Genomic DNA, 15998 nt, shown 5'->3' on the forward strand with positions numbered 1-15998 from the left:
TCTTTATTACATAGCCATTATAAAGGAAGAGGAATCTTTACTATGATTTTTAAAACATTTTAAGTATAGAAAAGCAAGTGATAAAAGCTGTAAATGTCATATATTAGAATATGAGAGTGCTATGTGCTTTTCTAAATGAAGGTAATATTTCTAAGATCTTTCACTCCTTCTATGAGAAAATGAGGCTGTAACAATTTATAAAATCAAAATCACAGAACAGAACCCAGAGTGGGAAAGAAAGAGCAAGGGGCCTGCTGGATTAAATATCAAGAAAACTAAATTCTAGTCCTCATCCTACTTGTACCTAAAAGTTCAATGTATTCAAAAATGAAATCCTACCTCATTGAGCGTCATCTCTTATATAACAGGGTAAAATGGGGGTATTTAATATGCTTTATTGTTCTATCAATCTATACATGCTAAACACAAAATGTGCACAAAACTCAGTCACTGTCTTCCTATTCTATCTCAGCAATGAACGTTTATTTGCTATTAGATTAACCTAAATCAGGTATTTATAAATATTACTCAAAATATACTCATTTAATCATTGTTCTTAATTTTACTGATTTATCATTTCATTATGCTAAGTATACTCTTTAATCCCCATAACCTACATTATCCATCCCCCTACCACCTCCCCTCTGGTAACCATCAGTTTGTTCTCTATAGTTAAGAGTCTGTTTCTTGGTTTGTCTTTCACTGTTTTTTTTTTCCCCCTTCTGCTCTAAACACTTTTTCCAATTTATAGAACTCATTATGGACCTGTGACCTTTTTCTGGAAACTGGATTAGGGTAGGGGGAGGGGCACTTCAAAGCTGATGGAATGAGATGCCCGGGGTGCTGAAAGACCATTAATGCTTAGTTGGTGCAGCACCCTAAGATTTGAAGGAGCTACTCTGACCCCACTCCTTAACTTGGGCCCCTCAGGCAATTCTGCTGCCATAGAGATCAACAGGAACAGCAAATAGTTGATAGGCCATGCCTGAAAATAGAGAAATTCACTGTAAGTTAAGATTTGGTTAAAGATAAACCCAGAAAACTCAAGAAATCCAGAAGCGTTCTCAGGCTCCCTCCGTGGTAAAAATTAGCTTTATGGAAAGTGCTGGATGCTTTCTAAGGTTCCTTAATCCATTGGTTTAAATACTTGATAATATGGTTTGTAGTGAGTTGAACAGTGAACCGTGAAGAAACACTGATTCATCTAGTATTTTTAAAAGTCTAGGATCCTTGGGAATTCACTTAATGAAGACTGCTTTTGTGCATGCTGAGAAAAAGGAGAAACACACAGTCCTAAAAATTACCTTTCCTTTCTAAGAATACTCTTGGAAAAAGAGCTAGGATTTTAAAACGTGTACATTTTGTACATTTGGGAGCCTGTGGAAAACTAGTTCTCCAGGAGATCCAGAGAAAGAAATCTTACCATGGCCAAACCAGTGGAACAGACCCATTTTTCAGTGAGGACCCACACTTGGCTTATAGTCATTTGCTGGCCAACGTGGCCATGACAGTCATCACCTTGCTCTGGTTCTCTCTCATCCAAAGCTCCTTCTCCTTACCCAAAGTACCTCCTGCTGGTGATACCCGGCCATCTGCTGTCCTGACAAGGTGGGTGATCTTGGTTTTCCTTGCTTTTCTCTTTTGGCTGCCCACCAAGGGTTCTTGCGTTGTTGTTGGCTCTGGAGTGTTGGGAATGGATAGGGCATTTTTAACCTTATGAGCAGGCTCTGTGGTGTTTTTGTCTTCTGAAAATATGGCTGAAATAGGACAGATCATATATAGTTACACACAAAAACATAAGACGTAGACATTGCTCTTACTCTTAGAAACATTTCTCACTGCCTGACCCATCTGACTGGTGAACGGAGATTTAGAGCTCTCAAAGTACTGATGGGCAAAAAAAAAAAAAAAAAAAAAAAACACTGACCATAATTTTAAACCAATATATTTATATTTGCTTTGATAAATTAAGTACAGAGGATTCAGATGCCCCCTCTCTCTTTTAACAGAGTACTGAACCAAGAGGCCATTGGAATAACATTTTCTAAGTGTTTAGATATCTTATAGGTTGGTGGGGAAGACAGTGTATGCAAATCTGAGTGGACTGTGCCCCAACAGCCCATAATTTCTACATGTGGCCAGGGTCCCTGCCCAAGATCCTCCTGTCCACCTAGGTGGTCTGGGGAAGATGATAAAAGGAGTTTCTCTTCTGAGGACACAGAGATTAAATATGTGCTTCTTAAATTTATTGTTACCATTGGGACACTTGCTTTCAATCACCAGGCTGGACTGATTAGAAAAGAAGTTGTTTGTGAGGCTTGGACTTCTTTTATACATACTGACTGCTCAGGAAAGACCAGACCATTGGTCACAATGTGTGTTGGCCTCACGTGTGATGTCCACGTGTGATGCCCACGTGTAAGGAAACACTCTCCCATTCACTGATTCCTAGGACCAAGTGAATGTGCTTAGTGAGATAATGAAGTACCACAGGCCAGCAAGGCTCCAGGAAGGGTATTAGGTATCTTAATTCTAACTGTAATACCAGTGAATCATTTAACAGCATACACTTCTATCTGAGGAGTCACTGTGTCAAGAATAAGGAGCATACTTGCTCCTGGTTCAAACAGCTGATGCTTCTATCTTTTCTTATATACTCATTTCCTTAGGAATTCATTCTCCCCACACTCAATTTAAAAGTAAGACCAGTATATGTGGATAGGAGTACACTAAGCATTTAAGAATATATACATGTCATCAAATTTAGTAACTGGAATTTTTTTTTTTTTTACTTTAAAAAAAAAATTCCCATGGCCTAAGGGCCATTCAGCAGGGAAAAGAGGCATCCTTCCATTTTTAAACCATCCAATCTCTTAACACAGGCACAGAAATAGTTTCTGACAAAGAGGGGAGTGTGGCTGGAGAAATCAAGGTTGGCCAAGGCCCACTCCATGCACACTGGGTCCACGGGGATGACTGAAGGTACTGATTGCAAGGCCGAGCTGAGGGGAGACGCTGGAAATACAATGCTATCGCATAAGAGGAAGATAAAGCTAAAATAAGAGGGAGAGTACAGAGCGAGAATAACTCAGGGTGTGAAAAAATGCACATGCTGGTATAAACTCTTGCATGGGCTTCACTTAAAATATTTTAATCTAGGTTTTTAATGAGGTTAGGTGTATCCCTGAGAAAGGAGGGCTACGATTCATAACATCTCTGCCCTCAAGAGACTGATTGCAGACTTCCCATTCCAAAACAAGCAAGAAATCATTTCAATTACATCCAGAAAAAGGATGTAAAGCAGGAATCATACCGTGATTTGTGGCTTGGCCTTACCTCAATATAGCATAATAGATGGCTTAGAGGGACAGGCCTAAGATAATAGTTATTTAAAAGAAACTACTTGGCAACATTTCCAAGTATCTTTTCAAACAAGTAATCAAAAATTAGGAAAAAGGCTCCTTTGAAATTGTAGATCTGTATCCAGGAAACAGTCTTGGTGTATTTATACTTTGATATTTAGCTTAACATAGCCAGGGCTGGTGTGTATTTTAAGATTTTTTTTTAGTTTAAACTTCAATAAAAGCTGCCAGTGAAATAAAAGATAATTTGGTTAAGAAACACTCCAAAGAAGTTTCATGACTCTGCATTAGCCCTGAAATTCAAAGCATCCGATAGGTATAAAGAAGCCAGAATATGAGTTTACAATGAGCATAAATAACCTCTATTAAAATATTCATAAGCTTCAAAATTTCTAGTTTCTTATCCAGATCCATCAGTTGTCCCTTCTTATTATTTGGGGGGATCTTAATCACCTCTCTAGTATGATCACAACATTACAGACGGCCCTTCTAGAAAAAGCACTAACCTATTCCCTCTTCTTCCACTTCCTAGGAAAATCTAGAACTTGGGAAATAAGGGTATAGCAGGCTTCCAAAGATGAAGGGTGAATTACATCAGAAGAGCTGCTTACAGAAAGAACGAACCCAGGAGGTCAAAAAAAAGGCCAAGTGGGTTAGGAAAAGATGACCTGATTTCTACACAAAGACAACAGGGTAATGGAAATGACAGTCACAGAGAGACCTAGATTCTATTCCTGACTTTTTAACTTACTAACTGCAGGACCATGGGTCTCAGTTTCTTCATGTTAAGGTAGAGGCTGGACTAGATTGGCTCTAAAGGAGCCATCAACCCCCAAATTCTTTTCATTTGCCACACAGCCCAGAATTAGGGTCCCAGCCAGCCTCTAGCCAGTTCCAGAATCTCAAGGCAAGGGAATCCCTAGACAAGGACTGTTAGTTTTTGCTTTTGGTTAGCCTTCAAGTGGTCTCATTTCTTTTCAGTGGTTGCTCTGTTTCCTGTGCGTTCCAGATGAATTAGTTAAAATCCAATAAGAAGCCAAGGGGACGGCTGCAAAGAGACTGGAAAAAGGAGGTAGAGTTAAGGCCTAAGAGCAGACTGGGACTAGGGGAAACCCAGAAACCAGCAGACAAGGAACAAGGGTGTAGAAGGCAGGGTGTAGAAGGCAGGCTGGCCAACAGACACCAGCAATCAAGTCCCAGAGCTGGTGTACTGGGAGAGAGAAAAGGAGCGAATCAGGTTGAAGACCAAGTAGAAGCGGCAAAATGTGGGAATACACTGCAGATTCTCATAAGTCACTGAAAAGGAGGCAGTGCCACCCCTCTAGATGTCTCCTCTAAAGTAACTGCCAGATCAGGAAGTAATCCTGGGGCCTGCAGATTGTCCACATCTGAAAGTGGGACATAATGAGACCTCGCCAGAATTTGGAAGGGGAGGTAAGAATGAGTCTGCCCCACGCTTTGATGCAGAACATGCTTTTATCCCCAGAACATCCTGTGCTGCCTGGAGGCCAAGACCAACGGCAGCCTTCAGGTCAGCACTCACACAGGACCCTATCCGAAGACAGTTGGGAGAGACAGGTAATGCTAAGTTAAAGAAGTGGTTGTCTGGGACGCAATAGTAGATCTGAGTCAAGCAACGTTAGCAAAGCAAAGGAAGGCCTGGTGGTGAGAGAAAATGGAAAAAGCTCAGAGAGAAAAAAAAGTCTGAAGCTGAGCACCAAGACAGCAAGTCAGTTCCTTTTCCCCCCACTCTCTGCCAAACTAATGGAAATGTGAGAAAAGAAAAGCTTTTGTCCTCTAAAAACAAATTAGTCATTTCTCCTTCGGCTTGTAATTGAACACACAAACCTACCCAAGTACTTCGAAACAAGTCCACAGGGCTAGTTTTTATATTCCACGATAATCATAACACACTTGGAGCATATCATCTGAGAGAGATAATGTGAGCTCACTCCTGGAGCAACACTAGGAATGTGGCAATAAGAGACTGCCTTGTTTTCCAAACCCTGCTCCCAAAATGGGGGGTAAATTTTTTGAGATAGCAGCACTGTGGTTGTACTGAACCCCAGGAGGCCACTAGAGCGCTCCAGAGTCATGAATTCACGTTCCAACTAGGGGAATCAAACTTGCACGGAAATTATTATAGCCAAATCTGGAATCTCATTGCCTTTGGTTGGTCTCTCTTGAGCTGAAAATGCTGTCAGATGCTGAATGGAACACAGGAAAAAGAATCAAATGAATGAGCCTTATCTAAGACCCCAGGAGACCTTGCTGAAGTTACATGGCAACTATTTTGAACTTGAGAAAAGACATCAAGGTTAGTCTGAGTGTTATGGATCATGTTTGAAAATCTAACTATAAACCAGATTTTTTTCTCCTCTGTAATTAGGTTTATATACCGCAAAGGAACTAATCTTCTGAAGATTCTCAGTCTAAGGTTTTGGTTGTTTTGTTTTTTTTCCTTTAAGATACCACTTACAATTGCGACATCTGAGCCAAATAAGGGACTCAGATATGCCTGAAAAATTGAAACTGTAAGAAGCCAATGTGCTTTAGTGGAAAGAGTGCTGGTTTCTTTTCTTCCTGCTTATGTTGGTCAGGCTTCAATTCCTCGTCATGTATTTGGGGGCTAATAAGTCCTCCTGAATTCCCTGAGGCTCCTGCCAAGATTAGTTTCTCAAAAAATATTGTTAAAGCCGTCTAGAAACTATACAGCAATATTAAGTATTAATTATCATCATCATTATTATTACAATTAGAAACAACCAGCTTAAGCATGAGCATAGGACATCATAACCTGGTAGAAAAGATAAACACAGTTGCAGATACAAATCATGTAGGTTTATCTGAAAATCTAACCTTTATTCTAGGCTGAGAGGCAATCTTTTTTTGTGATCTGCAAGTTTCAAGAAATGGTTTAGCGATTTTGAATTGTAAAAGCATGGGGGAAAAATGCTTAAAACAGATTATAAGCTTAGCATTTAAACTGCAGATGTGATTACTAAGCACCTAAAGATTTCTAGTATTTTGGGGAAAAAAATGAATTGCAAACCAATTATACTCAGGATGGTGTAGAGAAAGCATAGTGAACTTGAAGTTATCCCTTTAACGGAAGTCAGGAACAGGAAGCTGAGTGAAATGTCTCAGTGGGAACAACATTTCTAGTACAGACATCAGCTACAAATGATTTCTGTCTAACCTTTGCCCAGGATGGTTTGTACATTTTAACACTGCGATCATGGTTTCGTCCTCTCTCCTTATTTACATATGTTCTCCAAGGTAAGGCTTAAGCCATAGGGGAGAGAGGATGCAGTAAAGGGCCTAGATAATTTACTAGGTCACGAAGTCACCACCTGAATAAGGAAATATAGGGGATGGTATGGAAATTAAGAGCCAAAAAGATCACTTTAAATTACTGGTAATTTCTGATGCACAAACTCATTCCTTTATTCCTGGCCACATGAAATTAATATGCACTCTACACCTAAAGACATGCAGTCTTTAGCACATATTCTTCAAAGTTTGTAACATATGCATATACATTACTAATATATAATATAATTAACATCACCAGTAATAATAACTCTATTTCCACTAAACCCTTGGGATAGCCTAGAAGACTTGAAATTGATTTACTTTTCTGCCCCCTAAAGGGCAAAATTAGGGCTGCAGAATAAGGTTACTTCCAGCATCACCCCACCCACTCAACAAATCACGATACTAAGAGCAAGTGTGAGAGGGGAAATGACATTTGAGGCTGCTGTCTTACTACTCCCCACCATTCACCCCATCCCTCAACACACACATCACACGTTCACTTAGTACATGTGTGGAGAGTGAACCTGGTGAGGTTAAACACAATTTGTCCCACTGTAAACTGCTCACTGGTGGCAGATCTGAGACCGACACTCAGGTCTCCTGATTCCTTCTTTCTACCTCACTGCACGTGTGATGATACCATGGTTCTACATGAGACAGGGTTTCTGTTGTTTAAAAAACAAAACATTTAGAACAGTATCAATTCAGATAAAGAGTAAATATGGTCTTAAGTGCCTCTTTGATTTCTGATTGTTCATCAGTGCCTTACACTTAACAAGTCTGTGCAAAATATATCTTTAAAATACACAAGAGCTAATATATATATATATCACATTTTGGATGTTAGCATTTAATGCTGAGAACAGCACAACAATTCAGATTTGGCTTTGCCAGCTAACAGCAGAAACAGTCCTCTGGAGAGGTTCTGAATGTGAAGTAACAGGCTAGAAAACAGATATACTGCTGGCATTTTTTGTAAAAGTGCAATGACATAAAAACAGACATCTGGCTCGTTGTGAGCAGTGCCTACCAAATAAAAACAATTTCATGTTTGCTATAAACTCAAGTTTGAGTATTTTTTGATAATATCTAACTCATGAGTATTTTGGATAAATGACTTGGGCCAAATGTGCATTTTAAATTTTGTCTCCCTTTCAGGAAAAGAACAAAGGTGTATTTGGGAAGCAAGAGACATGGTCTTCTGCAATAAGATCCCCTTTTGGGTTGTAAGTAAATCAAAGGGATTGGACTCAGTGACTTTTAAGATTGCTTCTAGTTTTCAAATGAAGCAACTGCTAATTAAGGACTATAAAAACGTTCAGCTTAGGGTGCCTGGGTAGCTCTCAGTCAGTTAAGCATCCAACTCTTGGTTTTGGCTCAGGTCATGGTTTCCTGGTTGTGGGATCAAGCTCCACATGGGACTCCAAGCTCAGTGTGGAGTCTGCTTCAGATTCTCTCTCCCTCTCCCTCTGCTCCTCCCACCTCATGTGCATAGACATATTCTCTCTAAAATAAACAAATAAAATCCTCAAAAAACAAAACAGTTCAGCTCCTTAAAAATAGTTATGATGGGGGAAAAAAAAAAGAGAAATCAGTGGTAAGAGGACAACCCTTTAAATGTCACAGAAATAATGAGCACTCACTGGAGGGTTCAATATTTAACAGAAATTAGGTAGACATCACAAACAAATATGGCTGTAGGAAATTGTGAAGTAAAACCTGCACCTAGGACCCGTAACATTATGCTAGTCAATATGGAACTTCTTCCTGGTTATCCATAAGCCTCTGGAGCATTCCATCTGAATGTATTTAGAGGTACTGGGAGGTGTGCTGAGGGAAAGCTCATGAGAGGAACACTGCTGACATGCCCATGCCCAACCAACCAACCAACCAATCAGGAGAGCTCCAGGCTGGCTCTCTTCTGCCTCCCATAAGCATCTGCCTGCAACATGAATGCAATATTTTTAGTTATAAGTTTGTCAAAGGTTATAAGTGCTCCTCTGACAAATTAAGCTCCATACAACACACTGCCTGACCCTTAGCAGGGTCAAAAATCTGTCAGTTTTGATTTGGAAATTAAAAACAACCAGGGATGCCTGGGTGGCTCGGTGGTTGGGCGTCTGCCTTTGGCTCAGGTCATGATCCTGGGATCCAGGGTCGAGTCCCATGCTGGGCTCCCCGTGGGGAGCCTCATTCTCCCTCTGCCTATGTCTCTGCCTCTCTCTCTGAGTCTCTCATGAATAAATAAATAAGTCTTTTGAAAAAAAAATAATTAAAAACAACCAAATTATGAGCTCTCAGGTATAGTGCTATTGGGTGAACCTATATAAGTTATGCCTTTTTAAGCTTTTCCAACACAGACTACCTGAAATACAGAAAATACTGCTGCTTTTACCTTCTGTAGGGTGAATGGCATCCAAGAAGAGTTGCTTGTTTGACCATTTATCCCCACTTCCTAAAAGCAACGACAGAGAAAGAAAGTGAAACTCTTATTTCTAGGACACATAACACTAGAAAAAGAAAACAATACACAAAACAGCTTATATATGAAACATTATCACACAAATGAAGCAGAGTTTTATTTTAACTATTTAATTCTCAAAATGGCATTTGCCAATTAAAATAATCAGGCTATACAGGATATGGATAAAAAGAAACAAATTTGCCTTATATGAAATACACTATTGGATAATTTCTATGACTTTAGTTAAGATAACTGAAGATCAGTTAAAAGGGAATGCTAAAAGCTGACATTTTTACCCAAAGGGTGAGGTTTCTCTACTGGAAGGAGGGTAAAAATATTAACATACAAAACAAACCTAAGAGGCTGGAGTGGAGGTGAAAATAAAGGCCAAATTAAGTAAAAGGTTACATACAGGAACATACAGGCACATATATCTACACATGGAAGACAGGTGTATTTAAAGCCTCATTCCAGAAACACAAAAGGCTTCACATCTGGCCATGCAAGTAGGATGGGAATGGGCATCGGATGGATGAGTAGGCTCATAGTAGTCACGACATAACATGCAAGGCGATGCTAAAGAAAGCCCAACTTCCGGGACATGTGGCTGTACTAAATCAGATGGGGAGATTTATCTTTTATGTGAAAGAAGAATAGGAGTCCTGAACTATGAGAAGAAGGAAATCTTCAGATAAGCCCTGAAGAGGTTCAAGGGCCCATCAAAATCATAATAATAAGATAGATGCTCAGAGCGAAGAGTTGGCGGAGGGCAATGCATCTCTATTGCCCTCTGGAAATAAGTTATGTGGCTGAAGGGGGTGGGAAGATCCTGGCAAATGAAGTAACACAGACTGGGAAAAAAGAGACAGGTTATGACTAAGGAGTGAATCCTCCTAGACAAGAATCCTCAAGGGTCAGAGAAAGTACAGAAATGGTAGCACTTTCATACAAACAGGAAACTCCTAAGGTTTCAGGAGGTAGGAAAACGTGGTCCTGGTTTGAAGGCTGCCAGACATGAGGAAAAACGAGAACAGTCAAAGAAAATAAGTGTATAAGAGCTCAAGAAGACTAAGTTACACAATGCACCAAATATGGATGAAAACAAAGCAATTTTAGGATTCATACGGAACTCTGAAAATAGAGACATTACGGGATTTGAGTGGGAATCCAAGTGAAGGAGATCTCTTTGCAATTAGCTGCGGAGTCTGGAAATAATGAATATGCCTGCATTAGGAGCCGATGACACTGAAGCAAGCCAAGGGGAGGAAAAGGCAAAGGCGGTGCACAGAAGCGGTACTCAAAGATGAATTCACAATGGAGGTGGCCAAGAAACCTTGATGGAGGATGGAAGGCACCAATACCTTTTTCCGGAACATTAGGCTTCTCCTTTTTGTGCTTATATTTGCTGACAATTTTGTGGAATAAGTTCTTTTTCTGAGACTGGAAAGGACCTACAGACAATATTAATATAAATATATTTTAAATTTACAGTGTTTCATAAAACAATACTGTGTGTTCCTAAACAATTACACCCTCCACCCACCTGCGGTACAAGCAAACTGAGTCACAAGATATGTCATCTTGCATAGCTTTACTCATCTAACTACTAGTGCTCAGCGCCCTTCTTTAGGTTTAAATTTAAAACCCAGTTTAATTTTCCTTAGAAAGTGTATTGGGCAGAAGCCCCCGTTAGGGTCGGGACTCTCTAAGCAGAAACTGCAGATTGAGTGACCACAGACAGACCACAACCCATTAACAGCAGAGAAGCTGCAGTCTTTAACAAAGAAGCAATTTTACTTTATTTAGATTCCTCAGTTTTCTTGAAGGAAAGGATGGCAGGAGCATTTCTTCTGAGAAATTTGGTTTTCATAACAAGAATAGCACTTTCAGGACAAAAAATGGCCTGATAGCATCAGAGAGCCTTCTAGCCTTTGCTGAGGTTATTCCAGTAAGAAAACATGCTTTAAAAAAATAGAAAAATATTTGCCAAAAAAAAAAAAAAGGGGGGGGGTGGGAAAGGAGAGAAGTCTCAGATTGTATCTTCGTTTTTCTCAGATAAAGAAAACAGAACTAAGATTTTTCAATCACCCAATCAGAAATGCCAACAGCAGCACTGACCTCCCCAAAGCAGGTTTCTTTCTATACTTAGCTGATATTTCTATGTGTAACTGACTCAAATCGTTTTATGTAACTTCTGTTTGCTCATCTGTAAATGCGGATAGTGATAGTGCCTAACTCCAAGAGTTGACATGAGGATTTAAAAAATTAGAGACTCCATAAGCCACCTCTGCTCTAACTACCCTCCTGCCGGTATCTGCATCCACATGCATGCCCTCCTGACCAAGACAAACTATTTATTTCCTGCCTAAAGTATGCAACTCACTGGCTTTGATGTTCACATATGTCTGCAACTGTCACTAGCTTTAGAACACTTCCATCACCTTAAAAATAAACCCCATTTCCTTTAGCTATCACCCTTCCCTATTTCTGCATTCCCTCTGTCCCTAAGCAATCACGAATCTACTGTCTCTACCAAGATCTGTCTATTATGGAAATCTCATGTAAATGAATCATGGAATGATTTTGTATCTGGAGTCTTTCACTTGCTATTATGTTTGCAAGGCTCATCCATGTTGTAACATGTATTAGCATTTCACTCCTTTTTAAAGGATGAATGGTATTCCACTGTATGGATATGCAACATTTTGTTTGTTCACTCATCAGCTGATAGACATCTGGGTTGTTTCCACGTTTTGGATATTATGAATCAACCTGTTATGGATATTCATATATAAGCTTCTTGTGTGGACAAGCATGTTCATTTTTTTTGAACATATACCTAGCAGTAGAATTGCTAGGTCATATTACCATATGTTTATAAGCTTTTGGAGGAACTGCCAGACTATTTAACATCCTTGTCTTTGATTATGACCATCATAAGGCTGAATTTCTTTAATTATAGTTTTGATTTGCATTTTCTGGGTGACTGATAATATCAATCCTCTTTTCAAGGGCTCACAGGCCATTTGTATACCTTCTTTAGAGAAATGTTGATTCTTATAATTTGTCCATTTTTAAAAAAAAAATTTTTTTAAAGATTTATTTATGATAGACATAGAGAGAGAGAGGAAGACACACAGGAGGAGGGAGAAGCAGGCTCCATGCCGGGAGCCCGATGCAGGACTGGATCCTGGGACTCCAGGACCGCACCCCGGGCCAAAGGCAGGCGCTAAACTGCTGAGTCACCCAGGGATCCCCTAATTTGTCCATTTTTAGACTGAGTTGTCTTTCTTTTTATTGAGTTGTAGGAGTACTTTATATATTCTAGAGAAAAGTCCTTTATCAGATATGTAGTTTGTAAATATTTTCTCACATTCTGTGGACTGTCTTTTTTCTTTATTAATGTCCTATGAAGCACAAAAGTTTTAAATTTTGAAAGAGTCAAATCTATTTACTTTGTATTTTGGTGTCATATTAAAGGATCCATGGCCAAATCTGAGGTCATTAAGATTGACCTCTATGGGGGCAGCCCGGGTGGCTCAGCCGTTTAGCGTTGCCTTCAGCCCAGGGTGTGATCCTGGAGACCTGGGATTCAGTCCCACGTCAGGCTCCCTGCATGGAGCCTGCTTCTCCCTCTGCCTGTGTCTGGGCCTCTCTCTCTCTCTCTCTCTCTCTCTCTCTCTGGGTCTCTCATGAATAAATCAATAAAATCTTTTTTCTTTTTTTTTTTTTTAAGATTGACCTCGATGTTTTCCTCATAAAGTTTTATAGCTTTAGCTTTTACAAAGAGGTCTTTGTTCCATTTCAAGTTAATTTTTGTATATTGTGTGAGGTAAGTTTACAGTCCAAATTCATTCTTTTGTATGTAGTTATTGAGTTGTCCCAGCATCATTTTGAAAAGACTATTCTTTTTCCCACTGAGTTCTACTGGCTTCCTCATTAAAAAACTGTTGGCCTAATAGGTCTATTTCTGGGTCCTCAATTCTATTCCACTACCTATGTAACTATGTCAGTACCACCCTCTCTTCTTGCCTACTGGTTTCTGTGGCTAGTTTTGAAATTGAAAAAATTACTTTGGCCATTCTGAATCCCTCTCAATTCCATATTTATTTTAGGATCTCTTAATATCTATAAAAGAAAATGTCATTCTAACAGGGATTGGGTTGAATCATAGATTAATTTGAAGGACTGTTTCCACCTTAACAATATTAAGTCTTCCAATCCATGAACATGGGATGTTTTTCCATTTCTTACGATTGTCTTTCTTTCAACAATATTTTGTAGTTTTCAATGTGCTGCACATCTTTTGTTAAATTTATTCCTACGTACTTTACTCTTTTTGATGTTATTATAAATGAATTGTTTTCCTAAATTCACTTTTAGATTGTCATTGAAATTATATGGAGATACAACTGATTTTTCTAAATTTTTTAAAAGATTTTTATTTATTTATTTATTCATAGAGACAGAGAGAGAGAGGCAGAGACACAGGCAGAGGGAGAAGCAGGCATCAGGCAGAGAGCCTGACGTAGGACTCGATCCAGGGTCTCCAGGATCACGCTCTAGGCTGCAGGCAGCACTAAACCGCTGCGCCACTGGGGCTGCCCCTGATTTTTCTAATTTAAATTCTAGTTAGTTGGGATCCCTGGGTGGCGCAGCGGTTTGGCACCTGCCTTTGGCCCAGGGCGCGATCCTGGAGACCCGGGATCGAATCCCATGTCAGGCTCCCGGTGCATGGAGCCTGCTTCTCCCTCTGCCTGTGTCTCTGCCTCTCTCTCTCTCTGTATGACTATCATAGATAAATAAAAATTAAAAAAAAAAAAAACAATTTAAATTCTAGTTAGTTGACATACAGTTCAATATTGGTTTCAGGAGCAGAGTTCAGTAGTTCATCATTTACATACAATACCCACTGCTCATCATAACAAGTGCCCTCCTTTAATACCATCATCAATCTATCCCTCCATCAACCCTCCATTTGTTCTCTATGGTTAAGAATCTCTTACAATGTTTCCATCTCTCTTTTTCCCCCCTTCTGAATGTTCAACCATTTTGTTTCTTAAATTCCACAAAGTGAAATCATATGGTATATGTCTTTATTTGATTGACTTATTTCACTTGGCATAATACACTCTAGCTTCATTCACATCGTTGCAAATGGCAAAATTTTGTTCTTTTGGATGGCTGAATAGTATTCTATTGTGTACACACACACACACACACACACACACACACACACATCACATCTTTAGCCATTCATCAGTCAATGGGCATTTGGGCTCCTTCCATATTTTGGCTATTGTTGATAATGCTGCTATAAACACTGGGATGCATGTACTTCTATGAATATGTATTTTTGTATCCTTTGGGTAAATACCTAGTAGTGCAATTGCTGGATCATAGGGTAGTTCTATTTTTAGCTTTTTGAGGAACCACCATATTGTTCTCCAGAGTGGCTACACCAGCTGGCATTTCCACCAACAGTGCAAGAGGGTTCCCCTTTCTCCAAATTCCAACTTTTTTGTGTGTCCTACAACCCTGTTGAACTCATTCATTCATAAGTAGTTCTTCTGGGGACACCTTAGGTTCTCTATGTAAAACATCATGTCATCTGTGAATAGAAATAGTTCTTCTTCTTCCTTTACTCAATATACATGTCTTTTGTTTCTTTTTCTTGCCTAATTGCCCTGGCTAGAACCTCAACTACAATGTTGAACAAAAGGGCTGGGAGTAGACATCCTTATTTTGTTCCCTACCTTAGGGGGGGCAAGTATTGTCTTTCACTATTAAATACGATGTTGTGTGATTTTTGTAGATGCCCTTTATCAACTACTCTGAGTTTGTTGAATATTCTCATGAAACATGTTCTGTATCTATTAAGAGGATTATGTGAATTTTCTGTTGTTGTTTTATTGATATAGTATATTACATTAATTGACTTTTTGGATGTTAAACTAACCTTGCGTTCTGGGAGTAAAATCTTGCTTGGTAATGGTATAATTCTTATTATACATTGCTGGATTTGGTTTGTAGTATTTTGTTAATGATTTTTATGTCTGTATTTGGAAGAGCTATGACCTCTGGTTTTTCTTGTGATATTTTTGTCTAGTTTTGACATTAGGGTGATAATTGGTTTCATGGAATTAATTAGAAAACATTCCCTCCTCTTCTTATTTGAAATGAGCTTGTGAAAAATTGATATTAATTCTTCTTTAAATGTTTGATAGAATTTAGCAGTGAAGCCTGGGTCTGTGTCCCCCCCACCCCCTTTGGTACTTCTGTGATTACTAAATTCAATTTCTTTAGTAGTTATTGTTCTATTCAAACTATTTCTTAAGTCAGTATTGGTAGTTTGTGCTTTCTAGGAATTATCCAGTTCACATAGGTTATCTAATTTATTGATATGTAACTCTGATTATTGATTTGAGATCTTTTTTCTTTCTTGATATATACATTTACAGCTATAAACTCTGCTCTAAGCAGTCTTAGTTGTGTCCCATAAATTTTGGCACGTTGTATTTTCATATTTATTCATCTCAAAGTATTTTCTGATTTCCTTATTAGTTTCTTCTTGGCCTTATTGGTTATTGAGTATATGTGCTGCCCAAGTGAGCACTAACTTACTGGCTATTTAGAATGTATTCCTTAATCTCCATATATTTCTGAGTTTCCCAAACATTTTCCTGCTGTTCATTTTTAATTTTATTCCACTATGATCAGAAAATATAATTTGAACTACTTCAATCCTTTTAAATGTTTTGGTTTATTTTACGGCCTACTGTATAGTGCATTCTAGAGACTGTTCTTACGTGCACTTGAGAAGAATGTATATTCTACAATTGATTGGTGGAGTG

General features: G+C 38.9%; 1 protein-coding gene across 8 annotated transcripts in view; it reads right to left on the reverse strand.

Moving 5' to 3' along the window:
- The window catches only part of BBX (BBX high mobility group box domain containing), a 271785-nt gene that overhangs the window by 11064 nt on the left and 244723 nt on the right, over nucleotides 1-15998 (reverse strand). For 6 of the 8 annotated variants that reach the window (XM_041743843.1, XM_041743854.1, XM_041743861.1 and 3 more), the window contains 3 exons: nucleotides 10506-10595; nucleotides 9076-9135; nucleotides 1560-1757 (listed from right to left, as the gene is read on the reverse strand). In XM_041743843.1, the coding sequence (XP_041599777.1) occupies nucleotides 1560-1757; nucleotides 9076-9135; nucleotides 10506-10595 (348 nt within the window). The remainder of the gene's footprint in view (nucleotides 1-1559; nucleotides 1758-9075; nucleotides 9136-10505; nucleotides 10596-15998) is intronic. The other 2 variants (XM_041743893.1, XM_041743902.1) reach the window with 2 other exon arrangements.

This window comes from Vulpes lagopus, chromosome 1 (assembly GCF_018345385.1).
Source record: "Vulpes lagopus strain Blue_001 chromosome 1, ASM1834538v1, whole genome shotgun sequence".
Lineage (NCBI taxonomy): Eukaryota > Metazoa > Chordata > Mammalia > Carnivora > Canidae > Vulpes > Vulpes lagopus.